Source organism: Erythranthe guttata, chromosome 6 (assembly GCF_056151865.1).
Source record: "Erythranthe guttata isolate IM_541 chromosome 6, IM_541, whole genome shotgun sequence".
Taxonomy (NCBI): Eukaryota; Viridiplantae; Streptophyta; class Magnoliopsida; order Lamiales; family Phrymaceae; genus Erythranthe; species Erythranthe guttata.
Genome location: NC_142538.1, coordinates 6,625,200 through 6,650,266, shown reverse-complemented (window position 1 = coordinate 6,650,266; position 25,067 = coordinate 6,625,200). Strand labels below are relative to the sequence as shown.

Below are 25,067 nucleotides of genomic sequence, written 5' to 3'. Positions count from 1 at the left end.
TCGAAAAATTCGAATGTATAAATTGCTCATACGTGTTTGAAACAGCCATTTTCAACCAAAATTTCATCTGAAATGGAAGTGTGCCACTTACACGTGGAATGGAAGTGTGCCCCTTGAAATTCACGTGTAAGTGGCACACTTCTATTTCATATGAAGTTTTGGCCGAAAATGGGAATGTAATTGATCAGTGCTCCAAATAATGGAGTTTGGGGGCAGCGTGCAATTTTTTTTAGTTTAGGGGGTGATGTGCAAAATGCGTTAAAGTTTACGGGGCAAAATGCTACTTAATGGTTCTAATTATCAAATAATGAACCACCGGTAAATATTTCATTGCAAGTCATTTTTCCAATCGAACCAAAAGTTTTGCTCTCTGACCCCGGTTTTTTTATTTCTGTGGGTCGGCGTTGAACCACACCGCTGAGGTGTCGGATCGCGGTCAAACCGACCGGTCCGATCCGGTTATGACAACTAAGTTTATTTGTAATTGAAATTAGCCTTCGGCTAAAACTTTTTAATAATTTTGGGCTTCATAATCATCCACCCTTGTTGATTGAACAATCCAAATATCCAAATTTAGATACTATCTGAATAGTATACCACAATTTCATAACCAATTTGATAAGTAAATAATTTCATAAAATATCGACATACCAATTTGAAACTAATATTTCTAAATAGAATGGAAAATGCAATAAGATTCAAACAATGAAAGAATGGCAAAATCATAATTGAATCATTTTTCACTTTCGGATGAATAATTTGAAAGCCGTTCATCATGTACAGAGGAGATGATATATAGACAACAAAATTCTAACTATTGTTCAGCAAAAGCGAGATTATAGATATAAATAAATAAATAAATCGGTTTTAAAAAAATGGCCTTAGATATATAGAGGCAAACACCTGCAAAAATCTACAAATCAATTTCTTCAAAGTCGTTTGCAGGGCAATGATTGAACGATTGAGAGCTGGAACACGTGCCTATACAAGAAAACGATCGATCATGTGTTGTATTACGTCTGCACCTTCTGAATGAATATAATCGTCTTTCCCCTGTACATATATAAATTACAAGAATTGGTCGTGACCGAAAAATTAATTAAGAAACATAAAACATTCATACTTTTATTTTTTTTAAATTAAATTAAAAAAATGAAAGAGAGAGAGAGAGAGAGGAGAGAGAGAGAGAGAGAGAGAGAGAGAGAGACCTGGATAACACTGTGGGCGGCGAAACGAAACCTGCTATTGTGGAAGCTAACGTCTACTTTCTCCCATGGCACGTGAGAGAGCCCATTTACCAGTTCCTCTATATCAAAAATTACAAGACAACAATTACATTACGAAATTTCTAATTAATTAAAGAAACAAATACGGATATTACGAACCTTCGAGTTCATCTAAACCATCACCCCACTTTGCTGACTCACACTCACACACCTTGCACCTCTCTTCATACACGATATGCGGATATTTTTCGTCGATAGAATCCTCCCACTGTAAAAAAAAACATTAATGACAAACTCATGCAATAAGAAATTAATTACTTAACTCAAAAATATATTATAAAAATATATACGGAAGATTATTATTATATGATCACCTTAGGCAGCTGACTACTGCGTCTAATTGATGATGTCCTCCAACCCACTATATCTAATAACCAATGCTTTGTCAGAAAGACAAGGACCAATAGATAACTAAATAATTAATCCTATATAGGGCTAAATAATAATAATCCCAGAAAATGGTGGGATACGGTCGTAATCGACGTTCGAGTAGGCCACCCTTCGTCGGAAAGATCGTAGGGCAGACCTGAAAAGGAGATGAAAATTTGTTAATTATTATTCACAGGTGTGTTTTTGGCATAAATGTATATATCGAGGACTATGGAGAAAAGCCTACATAAAAGGATATTCTCCACTATGATCATCTACCATTCGTTTAAGTAATGGAGGCTTTCCTTCGTTAATATCACAGTCTGTAAGAAAAAGATGTTGACCTGTTCTCCTAAATATCCAGTGAACTAAACGACCTGCGGCTCTTTCTAAAGCAGCTACCCCTAATAGAAGTGGTACCTGAAAATATGTATTTATAATTAGTATATGCTACCCCTGTGTTTTCTCTAATTGCTAAAAAACTCCCCGTTTTATTTTATTAGCAAAACCCCCCCTAAGATTCAAGCAAACTGCTCCCTAAAGCTCACTATTTAGGGGGCAACGTGCGGGGAGTGTTTTAGAAATTTGATGTGACACGGGGGTACTAAATGCAATAAACTCGAATATTTTGAAGATATGCAAACAAAACGGAAAGCCCTCTTTACCTGTTTATTACCCCGAGAACCAAGATGGGGAGTGGCAACTGTAATAAAATTTACTGGCTCCAGATCAGCTATTGTAGCATTGGCTGATAATTTTTCTTCACTTCCTATTTTTGGAGGTTTATATAATTTCCCGATAGCATATCTTGCAACGAGCCCCCCTACAGAGTGCGCGACAAAAGAAATTTTCCTTAAACAAGGTTTCCTTTTGATCACTTCATGGACCTAGAAATAAAACACTGAAATTTAGGTCTCAAATTACGGTACGTGGAGTATCGTGTTTCACACGATGTTTTTTTCTCAAACAAAATAAAATGGGAAAACAAAGAAATATAAACCTCGTCAGCCAGTCTCTCGCCCATAACATCTACACCGTCCAATGTCAGCATTGCCATATTTCGTTCACTACCTGCAAGCCAGATTATATACTCGATTGAGAAGCTAAGCCACCTTTGAGTGGCAAAAGTGTAGTTAAAGGCTAATAAAATTCCGGAAAATTAGATAGAGTGAGTTCTTGGGATGCTACATTAAGTATCAGATTTTTACTTTAAGTGTCTTTTTTTGGAAGATATATCAATATTCTATAATTGAAAAGATCGATGGCTCGATCAGCCGCAAAAATTAGAAAGCATAACAAACTTTTCTGTAAGGACCTACACGGAATGAATCGTCTCATTCCATCAATGCAGTTACGAAATCATCGCACATTGCAATTGAAACTATGGATTAATTCACATAATAAAAAATAAAAATAAAAAAAATTGAAAAATCGGATAGAACTTTATCAGTATACATAGTGTGCAAGTGCAACTCACAGTGAACGAAGACTTTATCAGGAAGACTCTTGACAAATTGCTCAGCACCAAATTTCCAATCCGATGCACTGCAATGATTAATTGCATGATGATTAGCAAACTAGGTCATTTTTTTAGGAAAAATCTCAGAAAGCACAACAAAAAGTGCATAAATAATAAAAAGAAAAAAAAAAAAAAAAAAGGTACCTTCCGAGAATTCCGTGCACCATTACAACAAGATGATCGGCGTCGGATCCTCTACAAATACACACATCCTCCCCTCCGTTTTCCGTTTGCCTCGAACAAACGGCGCCGTTTTCACCACCTTCTCCGTTTTCCATAGTGCCCTTTTTCCCCCAACTCAAAAATTGATAAACTCAAGAGAGAATTGAAAGTAGGATTAGCAGCTTAATTAAGCATCACAATCTGAAGTCTGAACTCTGAACTTAAGAATCGGATGTATTAAATATTAAATGAGAGTTCTGAATTTTTTGAAAATTGGTTACAAAAAAATTTGTGAAGAGATGGTGGCGATTCGGTTGTATGCAAAACTATTTTTGAGTTTGCTGCATTCGGAATGGCATGTATTTATTCTAATTATTAAAAACAAATAATAATAATAATAATAATAATAATAATAATAATAATAATAATAATAATAATAATAATAATAATAATAATAATAATAATAATAATAATAATAATAATAATAATAATAATAATAATAATAATAATAATAATAATATCATTGTTATTTATACTACCAAAGTATTTCAAAATAAATTATTGTAAAATTCTTTGAACCATAGATTTGATTAAATAACTACACACGGTATAAGATCTAATTTTCACAACAAAAGGTAATTAGAGCGGTCAAAGAGTATCAAATTAATTATTTTTCAGTAGAAATAGTAAGAAAAATAAAACTTAATTTCGTTAGAATATATATTAATTTTAATTTTTGTCCAATGAATTATGTTTATCCAAATCTTGGTATAGCTGGCAAGTCATATCAAGTAAATACGAACCTCATACCGCTTTTGTATATATATGTGTATAGCTCAACTGGTTCCGAGGTAAGTTGGTACAAGGTTCTAGGAGCCTCTTTTATAGTAGTGATGTTTGGTTTCGAGGTAAGTTGGTACAAGGTTCTAGGAGTCTCTTTTACGGTAGTGATGTTTGGTGAGGTGTTGAGCGCTCGAATCCCTTTATTTGTGTTTGTTGTAAGGCTATATTATAAGGCCAATTAACAAAAAAAAAAAAAAAAAAAAAAAAAAAAAAAAAAAAAAGTTTGCCCTCATTGAAGCTTTTAGTTTAGACTCCAAACAAGAAACTGCTGACGGTGCCATGGATAAGTTGGCATCTCAACAGCTAAGCATTCAGACAAGCAATCAACATATATATATATATATATATATATATATATATATATATATATATATTACCAAAGTCCAACTCAATAAATAAAATTGGCATGTTTCTCTACATACAGAAACACATACATTATACAACCATTACATGTTGTCTTCTTGCAACCAATACTAAAACAACTAATAAATTTTAATAAACAACTATTTAAATGTCACATGGCCATATCAGTACTACTATGTATAAATCATGTAGTATAGAATATGACCATGTGAACACACAATCATAGTGCATTCAATTTGATTTGCCTTAGTAGTTTGAATTTTAATTAAATTTGCACTCTTGTGGCTTTCCTCGTATTCGTCTTGTCTAAGAAATCCGATTTTTAAAAAGCCAATAAAGGACAAAAATTTGAATATTATCTCAACTAAAAGCTTACACACCTAACAAAATCTAAGAATACAGACTTGACAAAATGTAATGTTTTTTAGCAGCACAAATCAAAACATGGAGTTGGCCAATTCAGTTATTTCTGTTGCGACGAGGTCGTGTTCTCCCTTCAACTTCTCTTGTTCCTCCTGGCCGAGTTCACCTTTAGCAGGCTTTGTTAGAACCAGCACACAGCAAGTCGGCCTCTTTGTGGCACCCGCGTTAGCAAGGTCCTGAAAAATAATATTTATATTATTTACTATTTCCAAATTTATCGAGCAAATTTTGAGCATCGAGAATTGCACCTAGGCATATAAAATCATAACAAAGCAATCCAAATGAAAAGATTGATGATTTAACTGGTGAATCAATAATAGCATCAGCTATAATCATACACGCACGCACAATATCCCCTGCACTATTGTGTAAGATCTCGTTTGGTTGGTTAGTTTGTCGTGATTAATTAAAATGATTATATCTTATTTGATGTTTGGTTATTGAAACAATTTATCGGCCCAGCCAAACAAGTATTGTGCATAATAGTACCTTGGCTATCTTGACAACCAAACAAGGCCCTAGGAGTATTGGATGAGGTCGTTGGACTAGTAATATGATGAACATATATTTCACAATCCTTTTCACTGCATAAGCTAAACGGAAATGAAATACACTATCCAGAACACATTGTCTATCGACATAACAATCCATTTAATAAATCGTAATAAATAAATAATAACGAGGCGGAGAAATGCAACTTACTTCCTTTGACGGAACATAGACGTACGGAATGTTAACTTCTTCGCACAAGATCGGAACATGAGTGATGACGTCTATAGGTGATATGTTCCCCGCAATAACACATATTCTGCAGTCATCGTAAACATTGCGAATATCAAATTTTCAGTCCAAACAGTAGAATATTCATATTTAAGTCAAATCAATTTCAAATCTTGTTCCAAAATAAAAATCGACAAGTGATCATAATAAGCAATTTCCATGCCATCTTTTATATACAATTTACCAGAATAAATGAAAATCTCCAGCTTCCTAACTAATTTTAGGAGAAAAGGGACAAAATGGAAACCCTAATCGAAAAACGATGGGTCTAAAACATTTAATCAAGAGAAAATCAACGTACCCTTTGTTGCCGCGGCGAATGCTTTTGACGACCTCCTTAACTCCTCTCTTCAAGCATTTGTGCTCCGCAGCTGAAAATCACAAGCAAAAAAAAAACGCAAATAAATAAATAAAATTAAAACAACATAGAAATCACAGAGAAAATTACAGGTAGTAGAAATGGGGACCTAGGCGAACAAGTTTGAGTGCGCGTTTGCAGAGCTTTTTGCCGGCGAGCGGTTTGGCGATGGGGGCAAGCGCCGCTAGCTTCTTCTTCTCCCTCTGCTTCTGCGCGCTTCTCTCAGTCTCGCTGTCGCTTCCCATCTCTTCTGAGTGTGTGTGCCGGCGAGTGATTGAGGTGGAGGTGGGGGGTTTTTCTGTAATGGCGGAGGGACTAGGGTTTTAGACGAGCAGTGTCGATGGACTATATAGGTATTTGCAAAGACCAAATTACCCCCCCGATTTAAATTTGTTATTGCGACCTTTTTTTTTTTTTTTCGCCTATCCTCCCTGATGTTTGGTGTAACTACAACTAGACCTCGTTTAGTTTTGGAAAATAACACAGCACGTCCTTGAGATATGATATTATCTAAGAAGACCCATTTGACCATTGATTTTCCTTTTTTCTTTTTTCTTTTTTTTATCTTTTTATGTTTGCCCCTTTTATATTTATTTTTTCTATAATTGCATATATTTACATATACAGCAATTATATTTCAAAACTATTACAAATACCTCAAATTTAATATTTAATTAAAAATTGAATTTAAACTTATTAAATAAAAAAATTATTGTTACTAAAATCTTATGAATAACAACAAATAAAGTTATTTTTATATAATCAATTTATAAAAAAATTACCGCTAAAACATGATTAAATGTTAGCTGACAATAAACATCAACGAATTTTCGAGTTACTTTTTAACTTGAGAGTTTAAAATTAAATCCCCATTTCTCATTGATGTTTGCAGGGAAAGTTATATTAATAAATGAAGGATTTTTTCTATATGCCAGTAAACATATAAATTATAAAGCAATCTGAGACGGGGATTGAGCAGGTGATCAGGAGTACTTTGATCATATTTTTAGCTCTCCCAGGCCATCTGAGCGGGCTATTGATGAGATATTAAATAATTTGGAGCCAAGAGTGAATAGCGAGGCGGACCAATAACTTTCTGCGTCATTTTCGCCGTCGGAGGTAACAGTAGCTCTTTCGCAAATGTCTCCCCTTAAATTCTTTGGTCCGGATGGTCTTCCGGGTTTTTTCTTTAATAAGTATTGAAAAAATATAGGTTCAAACGTTACCTCCTGTGTGTTAGAACTTCCGGAACAACCAAATTCTCCCCTCTATCTCAATTTTACTTTCATTGTCTTGATTCCAAAAAAGTCGAAACCCGAGCGTATAACTAAATATAGGCCCATTAGTCTTGCAATGTCATATATAATATTGGGTGTAAAATGATTGCTAATAGAGTTAACTGTTTTTATACTCTATTATTTCGCCTACTCAATCCGCTTTTGTCCCGAACCGCCTTAATACAGATAATATTTTGGTTGCTTACGAAGTGAATCATTTTATCCGTACTTGCCCTAATAGATCGAATGAGCACATGGTTGTTAAGCTTGACATTAGCAAGGCCTACGACGAGTCGAATGGACTTTTCTTCGGAAAACCCTCATCCAATTCAGTTTGTTGCCTACTTTTATTGATCTTGTATTTATTGTGTGCATTTACTGCTTCATATGCCTTTTTTTTTAATGGCTCATAATTTGACTCGATTTTCCTTTCGCGGGGATTGAGACAGGGTGACCCACTTTTGCCATATCTTTTTATCATCTATGCAGATGTTCTTAGTTATATGTTACAGGGTACAGTTGACACGGGTGAGTTGCATGGTGTAAAAGTAGCTCCCACGGTGCCAATCATCACCAATTTGTGTTTTGCAGACGATACTCTTATCTTCTGTAAAGCAACGAAAGAGGATGCAACACAACTGAAGATGGTATTAGATCGGTATGCTGAGAATTCTGGTCTCGAGGTTAACACGAAGAAGACGAACATGGTATTCACTCCGCAAACACCAAGTGAGACTCGATAGCAAATTCAACATATTTTGGGTTTTCAGGTGGTGGAAAGACACAAGAAGTATTTGAGCACGCCAGGTTCACTCGGGCGAATCAAAAAAGAAGTATTTGCATATATCCGAAAACACCTTTAGAACCGAATAAAAAACTGAGTGAAAAATATTATATATTTTTGATAATGAAGGAACCTATAGCGAACAATACCTTCCATACCCTATGAACCATCATAACTTGTATGGAAACTGGTAAAAATTAAAATACTAAACAAATATTTGAGTGAAGGAAGATAAAAGTTATTTATTCAACAAAAAAAGTTATTTATTGAGTTTGGGTTGGATTGTAACTTAAACGAATTCTGTAGGGAGGTTTGTCTAAATATTTAAACCCGAGAGATTTCTTTATAATTACACAAACCACAGGGCATGTGTAATATAACCCTATAAATTATAAACCCCGCTCAGAAGCCCTAAAACCCCCCAGTCATTCCCACAACCACCACCGCAACCGCCACCACCGTACTCGGCGACTCCGCCGCCATCAGCACCACCACCGTACTCGGCGACTCCGCCGCCATCAGCACCACCACCACCACAGCGCCACCAATTTCGCTATGGCAAGAGCTTCGATATCATCGCAGCTCCAGATAATTAAAACTGCCCTAAATGCTTCCACAGATGCCGAACCCGGCAAGAGGCGTCCGTTAACTCGGCCTTCAATTCTATTCGATGCCAAGGCAGCTGCTGATATCGACATCGACACCATCTTCGGCATCGCTCTCTCTGGTATTGATTAAAAATGTTGTTTCTTCAAGTAAAAAAATAAAATCAATTTTTACAGTGGGGATTATGCAGCGATTACGTTTTTGCAGTTGTAAATTTTCTAACTTTTTTCTTTTTTAAATAGGTTTGGAGACTTTAATAACTACGGAGGAGAGGTTTAGGAATTACAAGAATGATTTGTTCAGCTCTCAGAGTAAGGAGCTAGATAGGGAGTTGGCCGGCCAAGAAGAAAACAAACGAATTAATTCATCTATTAGCTCTTATTTAAGTTTATTATCTGGATATCTCGAGTCCCATTCCGCTTTGAAGACCGTCGAGTATTTAATCCGTAGATACAAGTATGCTTTTATATTTATGTGCAAGGAATGTTTGTCTTTCGGCTTGTCTGTTTAGGAGATGTTCTTTTTTTTGACATTTTATAATTTTTGTTCTGTTTTTAATTGTAGGGTTCATGTTCACAATGTGGAGGACCTGATTTTATGTGCGCTGCCGTACCATGACACACATGTTTTTGTTCAAATAGTGCAATTAATTGACACAGGGTAAGTAGGCTCTACTATTTTTATTTTTTTTCTTTAATTTCTTAATTCATATTATTTATGTGAAAGTGATCTGGATAAGTGATAATGGTACGGCAAATGTATTTTATTGCTGCAGTAACAGTAGATGGAAGTTTCTTGATGGAGTTAAAGTATCCGGGGCGCGGCTACCTAGGGAGGTTATCGTTCAACAGTGTATCAGAGATATGGGGGTTTTGGAGGCTATTTGTAATTATGTGCGTATTGTATTTTTGGCTGTGAGTCTTTAATTTCCTTTTTTCTTGCCCCTATTATGCGGATCTGAAATGTTTGAATTTTCCAGGCTACACCAGTGAAAAAAAATCAACCATCAAAGCATGTGACTGGCTTCTGCACTGCAGTTATTTTTGAGGTTTTGGGACTCGTCACTGTTGATAGTGATATCGTGAAGAGGATTTTACAATATGTGAGTTCTGCGCTGCAACCAGGTGCCAGAGGACAGAACCAGAAGGTCAAACTCGAATATTCCATTTTTTTGCGTTTGTCTTATATTTCGATTGTTCAAGTTTCGTTTGTGAGAGATAAAATTCTCTCTATGCAATATACAGGCTGGTGCTCTGATGATCATAAGTTTGCTATCCCAAAAGTCAGCCTTGGCACCTAATGTTGTCAAAAGCTTGATGCTTTCGGTGGCTGACACAGCTAGGGCAGAAGCTAAAGAAAGAGGTGACTTGCAATGGTTGCGCATGTCGTTTATGACAATAATCAGCATTGTTCGGGTATTAATTTCTGTTGTATCTTCTAATGTGGAAAGTTTACTTACAAAAAAATCAGAATTACTATCTTGTTTATGCAACTTAGGTCTATCTATCTTCATTTAAGGGGTGGCGATTTATGATTGATAAGTGCTCCTTAAGGATAGATTGTTTAGTATATTCGAAGTAGTCACATGTCTGACTGATCATTAACATTGTTTCTATTGTCTAGCTTCAATCTGTGGAATTAATTCCCAAGAAGACTGTGGATGTCTTAAATGATATCAGGTAATCATTTATATTCATGGATCGATGTCCATTGGCCAAATCTGCGCTGCCTTCAATTTCAAACATCTGAGATTGGAGTTTTTTCTTGGTTTGAAGGGATATTTCAGGAATCCTTTCCGGATTAGCGAAGGACTTCAACATTGATAACTTCATAGCTGTGTTTCTGAACTCCTTACTGGAGTATAGGTATCTAATGTTTTATTTCTCAGTTAGATCATTCCTTCTTTTTTTGTACTGAAACTAATTTTTTTATTTCACAGTGCTTCTGATGAACAGTGCCGTCGTACTTTATTGTCCATAATAGAGACTGTTCCTATGAAATTGAATGTTGATCGCGTAGTCTCTAGACTTCTCACGACAAGCATGAAGATATGTCAGGGCAATGTTGATTCAGTATCATCTGAATCAGGTTTGTATTTTTTCTCAGGTATACTCTTCTAGTCTTTCCTTTTGTTGTCTGATTTGGCCCATTTTGTTAGTGAGCGGAGGCAAACAGATTCTGGCTTCAATCAGTCAGAAGTATCCAAATGAATCACGTTCAGCCATCTATCGTTTCGTGAAGGTGGCTTCCTCTTCATTTCCGTTGTTTACTTGTTGGTGAATGCTAGTATATTCATTTCAGTTATTTATATGGAATTATATAGGAGACCAAGATACAGTCCAAGAAAATCAATTCAACCTACGATTTACTCTGCAAGATAATAGATGAACATTTGGGTTCATCTCCACAGATGCTGGATCCAAAAATATCTTTTGCATTGGAACATTCAGAGGTACCATTGTTTTGGAGGGTGTCAACTAGAAAATACTTCATTATTCACACTACAACGATATTATACCCTTTACATTTATGTTTTTTTTTCAGTGATTTCTGTCCCCTGTACAACTAATTGGTATTGAATTGACTTCAATTCCTTAACTACCTGGTATTTGAGTATTTACAGGCAGGGATTCGAAAGTCTGCTGTCTTGGGCTTGGATATAGCTGATGTCCTGAGAGAGAAAACTGCTGGCTCGGCGGTAATGCCTTATTATCTTTCTCTAATTGTATTGGTACTATCTGAACCAGAGGAGTTCTTTAAATCCTTTGAAAAAGATATGCACTGATCTCTGCTGATGTAGTTTCAATTTCTCTAGAGTATTTTGTTTCGGGAGAAGCCATAGTAAAGGTGCCGTTTGGCTAAACTTATTTTGAACATTTTATAAGTTCCTACATCTTATAAATTAGCTATATTCATTTTTGTACGAGTTTCATGCCATTTTTTGTCACTATGAATGTAGAAAAGATCTTAGAATGTCAAACATGTAACATCTAATAAAGGAACTTATAAGATGTCACACCACAATAATCATATAAATATTATGAAAGCATATAAACAATATAATTAAAACAACTAGCAGGAAAGTTCGATGAACTCATTTCAAGCACCCACCTTTGAATGATTGGTATGATGATGATATCTAATGTAAACAGTAAATGTTGCCCCTTTTCTTGTTTGATCTTTAAACTCATGAACTGCATTATGATATTTATCTGCACTTGTGTGTTTTCTTCAGTATGGTAAGCTCTGTAAATGTACTTTAGTTTAATTCTCTTTGATAAATATTGCTATATTCATTTCTTTCTCTTCTATTTTCCAGAAGTTTGCTGCTATTCAGGATGCATTATTGCGCCGGCTCTATGATGATGATCTCAACGTTGTACTAGCCGTTCTAAATTTGAAGAACTTATCTGATATATTGACTGCCCCAAGTTTGATTGAGGCGATCCATAACGTGCTTCAAAGATGTGTTGAACTCTTGCTGTCAAGTGAGCATTCTATTCATCGTTATTGTTTTGCTTACACTTCCTTTACTGTTTTCTAGATACTGATATATTCGATGAAGATGAGAAATGACATTATGCAATGGGTTAAATAAAAATTACACTGCAAATATTGGTAACTTATTTTTCAATAAAGCATTTAAGAATAGGACTTACTGGGAAGTCCTTGGGCCAATGTTTGAAATTCTAATATGAATATAGGAGCAGTTGCAAAGAGTGCTAATGAAATGTCCCTTGTTTATTTAGCCATCAGAAGATAAATAGCCGGTCAAAGTCCCTTGTATTGATTAACAATAGTAATCAGTTGATGCTTATATACAATTTTATAAGACACCCAAGATTGGTCCCTAATGATGTTTTCTTACTCGAGGAAATCGTGACGAATGCAACTAAACAGAAACTTATTTGTGCTGGAGTTGGGCATTCTGTCACTTGTAAAATATCCATTTTTAGTCAACTGAGAATGTTGAATTTTCGTAAAATAGCCATTCAATTTGTCTTCGTTGGCTGCTCGTACTGCAGGTTCATCAACGAATACCTCTTCCCGCAACAATGCTGCTTTATTGTGTCTGCAACAAGTTATCACAAATTTCAAAGATGAGGAACTATATTCGAAGACTTTAGCAACAATGATATTCCCCTTACTTTTAATTCAATCCAAGGTTCTATTTTGAAATAATTATTTTATTGCCCATCAAATAAATGGTCTGATATCGTCTCTGGAAATTATTTATTTGCTGGCTGAGATGTTTTTACTGTCCTAACCAGACTGAGAGATCAAACATGAAGGCTTTGGAATTGGCTAAAGAATTAAAATGTCCTTTGTATAAGAACCTTGTCCTTCTTCCTTTGTCGGAGAAGGTGGAGAAGGGGTCTGAGAAGGGATCGAAGAAGGTAATCATCAGATATTGAAAAAGGAGTTGGTTGCTGATTACATTTACGTAGCCATTTTGTTTTCACTTACTCATCCATTACTCACAAAAGAATGCTTTTGGATTTGGCAAAAGAAGTGGTACCCTTTGATATTTTATTAATTAAATTACTGCAAGTTGGTGAGAGTTTATAATAGTACTAGCTAATTAATTGACATTAAAGTGGGTGATTCATGGACCGTTTGCATGTTGATTTAGTTGTATATAACTATTTTTTGCTATTGCTGTTAAAGACCGGGATCTTATACAGATTCCATCCTTTTAACTCGTATCCTAATCATTAGGGTTTTTCTTGTGTTACTTGTTAAAGAAGGCTTACATCATGCTTCATCAATTCACATAACAGCTTAAACAAATGAAATATAGTTCTTATGTTTAGTAAACTATAGTCTGATTGAACTATCTTATGTTTACAGCCTTAGAATTTACAAATGACTTGTGTTTTTATGAGGATCTGATGGCAAGGGTCAACAACCTAGTATGAGTATGTACGTTGATATCTAGTGTAAAACTCATTGGAAAATTCATTAGCTTAATGTGTATTGATTACCACTCTTTTCTATATTAGTCATTATCTTTTTCTTTTTAATAATGGCTCCTTTTCCAACCACGGGGCTTTACGGACAAATTTATTTGAATAGTATTGCTGAGGTATACTTGTCTTACCTTTTAAAGCCTGTGAAAAGTAAAACAGTGATTTATGTTTGTTTGACTTTAAATCTCAAACTGTTGCAGCAATTGGACCAGAAACTAGAACGTATATCTTCAGCTAATTCTGTGAATATCAGTGAGTTAGCAAAGACATTCTCATCAAGTCCCAAGGAATACATGCCTTGGCTGATTGAATGCTGCAACACTCATGAACTCTCAAAGACGTTGTTCTTCTTGGTTTTGTTGGAGTCTCTCGTGATGTTGAAAATGGGTAATATGCCTCTTACTTTCTTACACTTGAAATAATAACTCTGTTGTATCTGGCACTGATTCTATTATCTTTTATTGCTTTTGAACTCTGATGTTCAAGTTTGGTTACCTGGAAAATATTGCATCATATAATTTTTGAGATCCCCTTAATATGTGAATTTTGTGGAGTTTGCTCAAATATGCTATTGGTATCAGCATGCCACTATCATATTGTTTGCATGCTCCCTAAAATTTTTATGATGTTCAAGATATCCGTGTTTTTAAGTTCTTATGTTATTGCACCTAGAAATAAACCAAGAGGTTGTAAAATAGATTTCCACTATCCCTGCGAGTTTTTCCGAAATTAATGTATTGTTAACTACTACATGTGGATTGAGCAAGATTCATAGTAAGATGGAAGTGTGACACCTTTCACCTGCTCTGCATGTTCATTCAAAGAAATCTGCATTCAATTTTCAAAAGACTGCATAATTTGTTCCTGAATAACTGAGATTTCCTTCATAGGCAGCTTTTCTGTTTGTTTGTTTTGCTGTTTCTCAACGGAAAGCACAGTAGATAATTTCATCTAGTATCAGTCTGTTCTTTAGTCTTTAATTTTTACTTCTTTTTCTCAAATCCTTCATCCAAGTTATTGAACGAAATGCGTTCTACTGCCACATATATGTTTTGTACATAGTTGTGGATCAACTAGATAATGAGATGCACACTGTATTGCATGCATTCTCCTTATTTGAGACTGTTGTTACATTTGTCCTTTAGATTTCTTCCTTTGAGCTTCATGGCAATTATTATACATCTAGGCTGCAAATATTTTTCTTGCGATGATAAATGGAAATTCCATGCTTAATTCTCTGTCTCCTTTTAACTTGGCAGATGTTGGCCAGTTCTACACAATTTTTGATTCTTGTTTTCCAATTCTGAAAAACGAGTGGGAGAAGCTTGAATCACTCGGGATATCTGCAGAGCAGGTATATGATTTTATTGGAATCAATTGTTTCTAGTTTCTATTTGTAAAATTAAGTCGTAATTATTGAAACTCCATTTATGAATCAGTCCGGAAAAAGAATCGTCGATGTTGATTGCGAAGGAAACCTCGATGTTGATTGCAAAGGAACAATAGATGTTGATTGTAAAGGAATCCTAAATGATCTTCTTGACACTGACATCAAAGACCTGAATGCTGAGATTCTTTCTTGCTTGTTTTGGAGGTTGTTGAAAGCTTTTATTGCAATAGCACCCGCAGATCTATCTCCGGTTGGTGATTCTTACATTTTATTATTCTTACTTCAATTTTTATTTGTGTTCCATAGACCATTCTGTGGCCTTATTACTTTTGTCACAGGATATGAAGGAGAAGTGGTTGTCCACACTTCAGGGTCTATTTCTGTTCGCATGTCACTCAAAAGATGCTTTCAGCAAACATCTGAAGTACCTATTTATGAAGTGCAAGAACCCTCTGTCGCGAATAATGTTGAAACTACTCACAGAAGAAGGTTTGGCTGTGCAGTTCTCCCTTGTTCGTTTTTATTTTCTTGCAATTTATGTTCATTTTCTTTCTTTGTTCACGTCAGTCTCCTGGACCTGGCGGATCAAATAGTTTCATAACTGATTTTTAAAGGTGAAACTTTTGAGTGGGTAGACGTGTTTTGATAGATCTATAGTAGTATAGAATGACACAAGCTTAACATGATCCATGTTTGATTATGTGATTGATGGAATACCTACATGGGATTTGTGTTTTTTTCCAATAATTTAAGACCATACAACAAAATTAATCTCGTTTTAAAGAAGTTAGTTTCAAAAACTGTTTCACTTGTACATCTGACCCTTGTTTTATGTGAATGAGAAACATTCTAATTCATCTGCGTATCTCCTCATTTTTATAGAAATAGTTAAATGTGAAACATAGTTAAGCTCAATGAATATTGATGCCATCCTTGTAACACACGATAGATTTGCTATATGTTATCAAATGCACTGGGATATTGAAGTAGAGTTAGCATTTTTATCACATCTTTCTTAATTTGTTTGGGGAATATATGATTAGAAATGATATACATTATCTTTGGAACATGTGATTGACCTAATAATTATCAATTAAGATAACCTTTGGGCTGGAGTTCTATTGAGGGTATCATGGATCTTGTATTTGATATGTCTTTAGCTTGTATACATCTTTGCTCTTTCTATAGCTATGGACTTTATTCAATTTAGGCTCTTCATTGACAATGGCAATGTCTTTCATTAAAGATTTGTTATCTAATTGTTTTTTTTTTGGTGCTTTTAAACTCTCAGGCATTCCCAATACTGCTCAAATTGAGACTCTTCATTCTCTCTCACATATTTGTTCCCAGTTAGATGAGAGTTCAACACTTCAACTCCTTGAGAATTTCCCTTCTATTCTCGTTCCATTGTCAAGTGATAACCAGGTATTGGGACTTCATCTTCTTCCGCTTTCTTTTCTCTTGCACAGCCATTGCGTTTTACTGTCTCAATGTATTCATTTTTGGGCTATTCCTTTTATTAGCTGTGAATGCTACAATTATGTGGACTTCTTTCTGAATATTTAGATTTGAAAGTATTGGTTTCAATGAGTTGTATTTAAACAATGCCAATTTTGTGAAACTGACTCTCTCTCTCTCTCTCTCTCTCTCTCTCTCTCTCTCTCTCTCTCTCTCTCTCTCTCTTCTTGCTTATCTAGAATATACGGTTGGCTGCCATGAGTTGCATTGAAGAGCTATCCCCTTTGTGGTCCCGTATCAGTAAGAATGGTATGCATTGACATTATATGTTTTCACTCCTGACCCTCACTCTCTTTAGTTCTCGTTTCTAAGCCAGTAATACTGCAGGCAAAAGTGGAGTCTCATTGCATTTTCTTGGAGAGATGTTGTTCTTAATTATGCAGCAGAAGAAGATGATATTGTCGGACAGAAATGTTCTCGCTTCTCTCTTCACATCTCTGCTCAGTTCATCCTCTGAAAGCCTTTTGGTGCAACAGGCTATTGGAAAGAGGTTGGGGTTTGATCCTGTTGACTGTATGTTACTTAGTTATTAGTTTATGCTCCCGTAGATGGGGAATTATCATGATGAAGATGCACAGTGTAGTATCTGTTGTTGATGCTTCATTGAAAATATTTTTTTTTCTATCCTCTATCCTTTTGCCTCTTTCATTGCATTCGGACCCTTGATAGAACATAGATGGGTTGGATTTTATCTTTAGAAAGTTGATCTTTATCTGGGCTTCTTTACGATCTTATTGTTTGCTTTTTGTCATATATTTATAATGTTTTTGACATGGATTCAGATTTAATGAGTCCACCAAAAAAGACATCCTGAATTTCATGCTTGATCATGCTCTTGGACTTCCTGCCCATGCCAAGGTTTGTTTTCTTAAGTGATTATCCCTTATTCAGCTGCTTCCATTACTCATTTAAGCTGACTGATTGATCGGTTCTATTTTCTCGGTGATCTTCATGGCAGCTGAAGATTCTTTCTTTGATCAAAGGTGCGGGGAGTATACTCATGTCTTCTGGGGTGGAGTCATTGTTAAATGATCTTTTGGAAAATCGTCGGCAGCATTATCTTAAGGATGGCAAACTATGCCCTAAATTGTTACAAAGTGAAGTTGACATATTGTGTCTTTTGCTGGAGGTAGATTTTTCAAGTTATTTTTGCCATTGTCCTTGCACCTCAAACTTCAACATATTATGTTTTAGATGACTTTATGTGTCTCTCAGATCTGTACTAAGGCAAATTCATCTGACGAAGCACGTGACTTTGGGAAGTTCATAGTAGAGGCTTTACGGGTCAGCATCATATATATTTTCTGGCTCTTTTATCAGGTTATCCTTTTATGGTATCTGTTAAGCTGTTATTAGTGTTTTCACTTTCAGTTAAATGGCGCGGAAGAGACTGCAGTTCTGGAGCCATGTATGACAATTTTGAGAAATCTTAGCAGTTCCATTTATGGAAGCATGAAGCCTGAAACTCAGGTTGAGTTTATCTTCCCTTTAACATGACTGTAATGTGAAATTTGTGAAATGTAATAATCAATTAATTGCATGGTAGAAACCTGGGTCATGAGAAAACAAAATGTGACAGTGACTGGTGCTATTTTTGAGGGTTGTAAATTGTTTGTTTGGTTTTCCTTCTTGTGCTTACTTTAGCTGATTGTTAGTTTATGTGAATGACAATGGGTGAGTGAAAAAGCATCTATCAAACATGATCTTTAGTTTCGAGTGTTTTTTGGTTATGAGTTTTAAGCTTAAGAACATCATAACTTAAATCTTCAACATTGCTTTTATCAGGCAGTCATTTTTTCAATATTTTTTGAATGGCGCAGCTGGTATAATTTGGTTTTAGAACTCATCCCTCCCCCCCCCCCCCCCAATTCGTACGGTACCAAATATGGGTGCTTGCACCAATTGTAGTGCACTCTATCCTTTGAGTGAAGCCAACTCCCTTATTTTTCCTCATGTAGTCCTCTTATTCAAATTTCATTTCTCTTTGTTTCATGTTTCTGCAGGAGCTTATCTTCAGGAATCTTTTGATTCTATATAGATGTCCCAATGGTGGTATACAGAATTCCAGTAGAGATACCGTGTTGAGAATTAGTGTATGTTCTATCAGCCTTGTTTTATGTGTTTAAAAAAAATATCTTATTCATTTATGAGTTTGGAAGCCAGTTTTGTAATAAAAGATTCTTGTACCTAACTCTTGCAGCTCAATTGCTCAATTGTTGAAAAGATTCTTGAACCCATTGTGGATCCGAATACTTCCTCAGTTGCTTCAGCACATGGGAAGAAGCAAAAAAGATCAGTCAAAAACCAGGATCGTAATCAATGTGATGATGCAACCCAGGGAAGAGAAAACCCTCTATTGTTCTTGAGTGCTTTTCTTGATGTGCTGCTAATGAAGAAAGACATAGTTAACAGGTACGCTATACCACTATGTATGTTGGAAGTTTGTATGTTCGTGAGGGGTGCTTTTGTTTACCTGTATGATCATCTTGTGTCTGCTCTGTTGTCGAAGTTGATGATTTTTGATCTTATTTTTGTAGAACTTCACTTATTGGCCCCTTGTTTAAGCTGCTCCGCTTGACATTTGAAAATGAAGAGTGGATGCTTAAAGCGCATAAAGCTTCATCTGGTTCTTCTCAGTCTGTTTCCGATTTTACAGCTCACATTCAACAGACTTTGCTCTTGACTTTGGAAGATATCTGTGTGTCTATTGGAAATGATATTGCACATAAGGTTTACCATCTTCCTTACTTTCATGATATCTGGTTCAAACATGGCGCATCTTCTCTTTCTGATCACAAGTACAATTGTGTCATAACAGGATGTTGGTCACAAATATGACTTGCAATTGTTAGTTGAACATGCCTGTTCTTCAGATGATGTCGTTACTAGCAATTATGCCTTCTCGTTAATCACTGCTCTTGTAAAGATCGTACCTGACGAAGTCTGTGCCCGAACATCCGATATTCTTACCACCATGGGCAAATCTACTGTAACACAGGTTTGACGTTTTCTCTATGTAGATCTGAACATCGTATTCATTCTTTGCCTTTTTTCAACCTTCACCAAATGTTTTTAATACAGCATGGCAATGGGCTCCTCTGACATAATGAATATTTCTACTATATCATAATAATAGTTTAATTTCCTAATTTGTGAAATGTTTCTTTTAGACAGTTGACTAGATTTTTCCTTTGAATAGGGGTTATTTGGAATTAATTTTTTCCTTTCTTGTTCATAGAACCTGTGCTCTAGATACCATGTTAGAACAGAAAAATGAGGATCAAATGCAGAATACTGTAGAAAAGGCAGACAACTGAAATGCTCTCTTATATAGAGATGGGGAAACAGTCGTAACAAGGAAATAAATTCCCCAAAATAGACACAAATCTACTAAGATAGAGACAAACTACTAAATGAATCCAGACTCCTTACCAAATATAGACTCTTTAAGTATCCTGTAACAAATGTTATTTATTCTGTTTACACTGCTGGCGGTTGGATTTCTTACATTATCTACTCACTTGTACTTAAAAATCAATCTCATGTAACTTATTATTTATTTAGCACTGAACCTGAAATTGACAAAAGGAAATTTCATATCTGTAGTTGGATAGCCAATCACAACGTGTCTTTGAAGGGCTTATATCAGCAATTATACCTTGTTGGTTGTCGAGGACCAACGACAACGACACAGACAAATTACTTCAGGTAATACCATTATAAAATCTTCTGCAGTAATCTTCCTCTGTGGAGTTGGTCAAATGTTTTTAAGCAGCTGTTGTCCTGATGATTTCACAGATCAAGTTCTCACATTGTTTTGATCTCTCTCAGATTTTTGTAGAAGTGCTGCCACAAGTTGCAGAACATAGGGGACTCTCCATTATTCAACATATATTAAGGTAGATTTTGCAATCTTATCTTTATGGTTTTTGAAAGTTAGGTTTTTCTGACAATCTTTCTCTTGCAGGACTCTGGGAGAGGCCGAGAGTTTGGGTTCACTGCTCTTTCTCCTTTTCCAATCATTAATTTCAAGGCAGAGCGAGCTTAGTCTCCTAAATAAGCAATGGGAGTATGAATTTGCTGTGCTGCTTTCTGAGCAGTATTCATGCACAATTTGGCTTCGTTCTCTCATCCTCGTACTTAAAAAAATTGGAACCAGTATTGAGGACAAGTTTAAGCAAATGCAGGTTGCTATGCAGTTTGTTGCAGATAAGTTGCGAGATCCTGAAATTTCCTACAAGCTTCAGTTGAAAGAAGATATGCATGACATTCAGGTATGAAGATATATACACCACTTTCTGCGCATTATCCGGCTAGTTATTTAAGAATCAAAATTACTCTTCAGCAGCTCATTTTCTATACGACGACATATTGAAATTTTAAGTACCTTTAGTGGGAAGATATCATAATCTTGAGCTTTTCTTGGACTAGTCATCTGGTTTCAACTGACTAATTGCTCAGTTGAGAAGTTCGCTTCCCACAGAATGGACATACTTTTCGAACTGTGAGGTGCAGTTTCATTTCACTTCGAGATATATATTTATTTATACTTAATAGGAATATCGTTATCGAGGACGGATTATAATTTTGGTAGTTTTATCTAGAAGTATTTGAAAATCCATACATATAGTGCCATCATCCAAGTAAAAGTAAATGTTTCTTCATGTATATATTACACCCTTTCAGATGCTTACTTGAACCGCATTTGTTTCTGCAGAACATGGTTGGTGAACTTATGGAGCAAGTGGTATATCATCTGCAACTGGTGGACTCAAATAAGAAGCATTCACTCAAAGAGAATATTCGTGCTGTTTTGAGAACTCTTACGAAGGGACTTCCACCCTCTACCTATTTCAATGTCATAAAAGAATTGATCAATCACGGGGACAGCGATATGAAGAAGAAGGTAAGACCGTTCTATTATAAAAATATGTTTTGCAGTAGGGCTCCAAGGGAGCTCAACTGCTCATTATTGCAAATATAGCATGGTTAATTGGTTGTGCACCTTTGACATGGGACTTTTGCTTGAACTTAGTAATTTCTATTTGTTTGTCCAGTTTTCTTGATTTCATTTAGTCAAAGCTTGGCCATTGTTCTCATCATTGAGTTCTTGTTGAACAGGCTCTAGGGCTTTTGTCCGAGACTGTGAAGGACTTGGGTACAGGTGCGAAGCTTAAGAAGAAGGGTTCAGTGTCAAGCATAAGAAGCTCATGGCAGCAGCTGGATGAGGTTTCTCTGAAATCATTTGAAAAATTATGCTCGAGTATAAAGAAATTACTTGATGATGCACGGGAAGATATATCGAGTACTTCCCTGGAACTGGCAGCAGTATCGGCTTTGGAAGTTTTAGCGAACAGGTTCCCTTCACATGATGATGTCTATAGCAAGTGCCTCAAATCTGTATGTAAAAGAATCTGTTCAGACAATTCTGCTCTCTCCAGTCATTGCCTCCGGGCCACTGGTGCTTTAGTTAATGCACTTGGGCCAAAAGCACTAGAGGAACTTCCTAGTGTGATGAAATGTGTGCTGGAGAAATTTCCTGCAGAAACCAAGAAAACAGTCGACAGTGCTATTGGGTCTTCAAGTTCTGTGGATTCCCTCTTCATGTCTGTTCTGCTAACCTTGGAGGCTGTTGTCAACAAGCTTGCTGGATTTCTAAATCCTTACCTTACACGCATTTTACAGCTAGTCGTCTTGCATCCACTGTCCTTCTCCTCATCGGACCCGAAGTTGAAGTTGAAGGCTGATGTCGTGCGCAAGCTTATTACTGAAAAAATTCCTGTGAGTAGCTCCACTTATTCGTCTTTTAGTTTTCATTCACTCGCTCTCTGACTAAAAATGCCATCCTCAATTATCGTTCTCAACTGATGTTAAATTTCCTTCATTAGGTCCGGCTTCTGCTCCAACCCGTGTTGGATATGTACCCTAAATCTATTGGATTGGGGGAGTCGAGTGTATCAGTTGTTTTTGAAATGCTAGGTAACTTGGTTAGTTCGATGGATAGAGCATCAATAAGTGTCTATCATGCAAAAGTTTTCGGTTTGTGCCTGGAAGCTCTTGATCTGCGTCATCAGAACCTTGATTCAATTCAGAATATTGACGTTGTTGAGCAGAATGTCATCAATGTTGTAGTTACCTTGACTATGAAACTCACTGGGAGTACGTTCAGACTTCTGCTCATTAAGACTATTGAGTGGTCAGATTCAAATGTCGAAGGCGATGAAAGTGCACCAGGAAAATCTGATAGTCGGGCCATCTCTTTCTACAGTTTGGTGAATAAACTTGCTGAAAGCCAGACGTAAGTTAACTAATCTTTGTTTTGAAAGATCATATTGTGGACTTCCTTTAAGATGATGGTTCTATTGCATGTAGGGATTTCGTTAGGGGGTACCCGACTAAATCAACTTTATCAAGCTGATGTACCTGTAAAATATATTCTTTTCTCCAACTTGCTGTCTTTAAGATATTTTAAGTTTAGGAATTTAGGTAAACGGAAAGGAATTATAAGAACTAGTAATTTGTGCACATGCACATCTTTTTTCACCTCTTGCCACAGCTTGACTGTTGAGTCTCTGATGACGATCTTAACTATTCTCTGAAGATCGATGCAAAAATTCTTGAGCCTAGTTTTATGCTTTTCTTTACTGCGTTATAGGTATATTAGTAATATGTATATTATCCATGTTTGGTTTTAATTTCATTCTTAGTTTTGGATATTTGCTTTAGTTATAAGATATCAATTTGCTCGATTGGTAGTTGCACGACCAGTAATGTTTTCATTTGCTGTGTTTTGGGATTCTTGGTTCACATTGTTGCAGGACTGTACTAACCTTGTTGCAAGATTTTTTTTCAGCATCCGTTTTTATTATTTTGTCTCTTTTTATTTCGTGCAAACTAGACGATCTCCTATAGGTTTTTAATCATCACTTTGTTACCATATTTGTTGGCCTCAGGTCACTGTTTGTCCCTTATTTCAAAGACTTGCTTGATGGCTGTGTTCGAGGTCTCGATGATGCCGGAGATACAAAAACTACCCTGACCCAGAAGAAGAAGAAGGCAAAGCTTAATGATACCACAACGGACAAAGATGGTGCATTATCTATTCAAGTGTGGCATCGTCGTGCTTTGATACTGTCGGCTCTGCATAAATGCTTTCTCTATGATAGTGGGAGTTCGAAGCTTCTCAATTATTCTGAATTTGAGGCAAGTGCAGTTTCTTACATCGCCATTTATGAGATACAATTTTTCTTATTTATCTCATTTAGATGTTTTTCCTCTTCCGCATATAATGTCAAGGGAATACATTAGAAGTCTATACTTATTGTTGCCGTAGTAATAAATCAAGTTATTGTTGCCTCAAAACTTATTTTGTCCTCTTCTTACATAGATATTTCAGTTGCCTCAGTTATTGTCTATGTTTTTCATGTTTGGTGGTACTTATTGTTGCTTTCCGTATCTATTGCAGGATCTTCGTAAAGCCTTGGTATCGCAGCTTGTTGTTGAGCCCCCAGTGTCATTAAAAAAGCATGCTAATGTACCATCTGTAGAAGAAGTGGATGATTCGCTGGTTGCATGCATTGGTCAGATGGCTGTTACTGCTGATTCAGACCTTTTCTGGAAGCCATTGAATCACGAGGTGATTATAATATGTCCACTTATTAACCCTCCACTTTCCTCATATCGGTTCATTTTGCAATTTTCCTTCAGAAGAAAAATTAAAGGGAATACTTTGCTGTTTGTTTGTGATTCTTACATATCGAGATTCTTATAAAATAAATGTCAAGGCTTAACATATTTCTTTTTTCTTTTTCCTTGGTTGGTTTGATTTCAGGTTTTGATGCAAACTCGTAGTGAAAAGATACGGGCCCGTGTGTTGGGATTAAGGATAGTGAAATATCTTGTAGAGAAGTTGAAGGAAGAATATTTGGTACTTTTGCCAGAAACTATTCGGTTCTTGGATGAAGTGCTGGAGGATTCCGAGCTGCCTGTGAAATCACTTGCACAAGATATTGTCAGGGAAATCGAAACTATGAGTGGTGAAAGCATTAGGCAGTACCTCTGATGTGATGAGCCAAATTCCAGACTGGAGTGGAGGCATATGTGACTGAAGCCCCAAATCTACCGGGGGCGCGCGCGGTCCTCTATTACAAATTTTGTCAGCAGTTGTATCTGATCTCGTGTAGAATATAGTAGTACTTGCTCTTTTGCGAAGGGCAATTTTTATATTCATATTTATATTTGTGTAGTAAAACATTTTTTTTTCTATTCGTTGAAGTTTTTTGCACTGGGGGCTTGTTTGTTGAGGGTTTTTGTTGTTCCGTGCCGTTGGGCATGGTTGTTAAAATTTAGATAATTTTTTTTCGGCGGTTAAAACTAATACCAATTTTCTAAAACTTCAATACCACCAAGTTTACTATCA

The 25,067-nt window shown here is 35.9% G+C and overlaps 3 protein-coding genes across 6 annotated transcripts; 1 reads left to right on the top strand and 2 right to left on the bottom strand.

The window, feature by feature from the left end:
- Nucleotides 1-706: 706 nt before the first annotated feature.
- Nucleotides 707-3,681, bottom strand: LOC105967774 (lipid droplet phospholipase 1-like). The gene is made up of 10 exons (XM_088819736.1): nucleotides 3,319-3,681; nucleotides 3,133-3,200; nucleotides 2,656-2,726; nucleotides 2,321-2,542; nucleotides 1,903-2,075; nucleotides 1,757-1,812; nucleotides 1,601-1,653; nucleotides 1,386-1,494; nucleotides 1,209-1,306; nucleotides 707-1,053 (listed from the first exon to the last, which is right to left on the bottom strand). The coding sequence occupies exons 1-10, from the start codon at nucleotides 3,450-3,452 to the stop codon at nucleotides 982-984; spliced, it is 1,056 nt and encodes a 351-aa protein (XP_088675862.1). The 5' UTR covers nucleotides 3,453-3,681; the 3' UTR covers nucleotides 707-981.
- A 1,163-nt stretch (nucleotides 3,682-4,844) lies between these two features.
- On the bottom strand, nucleotides 4,845-6,448 carry LOC105967778 (H/ACA ribonucleoprotein complex subunit 2-like protein). Its single transcript, XM_012992393.2, has 4 exons — nucleotides 6,213-6,448; nucleotides 6,047-6,116; nucleotides 5,668-5,773; nucleotides 4,845-5,141 (listed from the first exon to the last, which is right to left on the bottom strand). Exons 1-4 carry the CDS (start codon nucleotides 6,346-6,348, stop codon nucleotides 4,980-4,982), a joined length of 474 nt encoding a protein of 157 aa, XP_012847847.2. The 5' UTR covers nucleotides 6,349-6,448; the 3' UTR covers nucleotides 4,845-4,979.
- A 2,091-nt stretch (nucleotides 6,449-8,539) lies between these two features.
- Nucleotides 8,540-25,067, top strand: LOC105967770 (ARM repeat superfamily protein). 4 transcript variants are annotated; one of them, XM_088819733.1, is made up of 40 exons: nucleotides 8,540-8,660; nucleotides 8,697-8,891; nucleotides 9,013-9,226; nucleotides 9,335-9,430; nucleotides 9,546-9,663; nucleotides 9,750-9,917; nucleotides 10,015-10,185; nucleotides 10,394-10,449; nucleotides 10,546-10,635; nucleotides 10,710-10,858; nucleotides 10,929-11,011; nucleotides 11,094-11,222; nucleotides 11,394-11,468; nucleotides 12,090-12,258; nucleotides 12,796-12,935; nucleotides 13,042-13,167; nucleotides 13,941-14,127; nucleotides 15,000-15,094; nucleotides 15,180-15,380; nucleotides 15,469-15,619; nucleotides 16,422-16,555; nucleotides 16,828-16,897; nucleotides 16,976-17,138; nucleotides 17,431-17,506; nucleotides 17,607-17,777; nucleotides 17,864-17,932; nucleotides 18,020-18,118; nucleotides 18,652-18,741; nucleotides 18,849-19,060; nucleotides 19,186-19,378; nucleotides 19,467-19,646; nucleotides 20,255-20,356; nucleotides 20,480-20,547; nucleotides 20,616-20,922; nucleotides 21,366-21,554; nucleotides 21,770-22,429; nucleotides 22,537-22,946; nucleotides 23,602-23,851; nucleotides 24,114-24,284; nucleotides 24,480-25,067. In XM_088819733.1, exons 2-40 carry the CDS (start codon nucleotides 8,720-8,722, stop codon nucleotides 24,708-24,710), a joined length of 6,435 nt encoding a protein of 2,144 aa, XP_088675859.1. In that variant the 5' UTR covers nucleotides 8,540-8,660; nucleotides 8,697-8,719; the 3' UTR covers nucleotides 24,711-25,067. The 4 variants fall into 4 exon arrangements, with proteins under 4 accessions (XP_088675859.1, XP_088675861.1, XP_012847839.2 ...); XM_088819734.1 differs by having other exon boundaries at nucleotides 8,573-8,646; nucleotides 8,686-8,891; XM_012992385.2 differs by having other exon boundaries at nucleotides 8,546-8,891.

Excerpts from the sequence above, each read along its gene's own strand:
- LOC105967774 (XM_088819736.1), bottom strand. The coding sequence starts at position 3,452 with ATGGAAAACGGAGAAGGTGGTGAAAACGGCGCCGTTTGTTCGAGGCAA. Across the intron at positions 2,076-2,320 it reads GTTCTCGGGGTAATAAACAG|GTACCACTTCTATTAGGGGT; the intron begins GTAAAGAGGGCT and ends ACATATTTTCAG. Across the intron at positions 1,495-1,600 it reads GCAGTAGTCAGCTGCCTAAG|TGGGAGGATTCTATCGACGA; the intron begins GTGATCATATAA and ends TTTTTTTTACAG.
- LOC105967770 (XM_088819733.1), top strand. The coding sequence starts at position 8,720 with ATGGCAAGAGCTTCGATATCATCGCAGCTCCAGATAATTAAAACTGCC. Across the intron at positions 11,223-11,393 it reads TTGCATTGGAACATTCAGAG|GCAGGGATTCGAAAGTCTGC; the intron begins GTACCATTGTTT and ends GAGTATTTACAG. Across the intron at positions 24,285-24,479 it reads GGAAGCCATTGAATCACGAG|GTTTTGATGCAAACTCGTAG; the intron begins GTGATTATAATA and ends GTTTGATTTCAG.
- LOC105967778 (XM_012992393.2), bottom strand. The coding sequence starts at position 6,348 with ATGGGAAGCGACAGCGAGACTGAGAGAAGCGCGCAGAAGCAGAGGGAG. Across the intron at positions 6,117-6,212 it reads ACTCAAACTTGTTCGCCTAG|CTGCGGAGCACAAATGCTTG; the intron begins GTCCCCATTTCT and ends TGTGATTTTCAG. Across the intron at positions 5,774-6,046 it reads ATTCGCCGCGGCAACAAAGG|AATATGTGTTATTGCGGGGA; the intron begins GTACGTTGATTT and ends CGATGACTGCAG.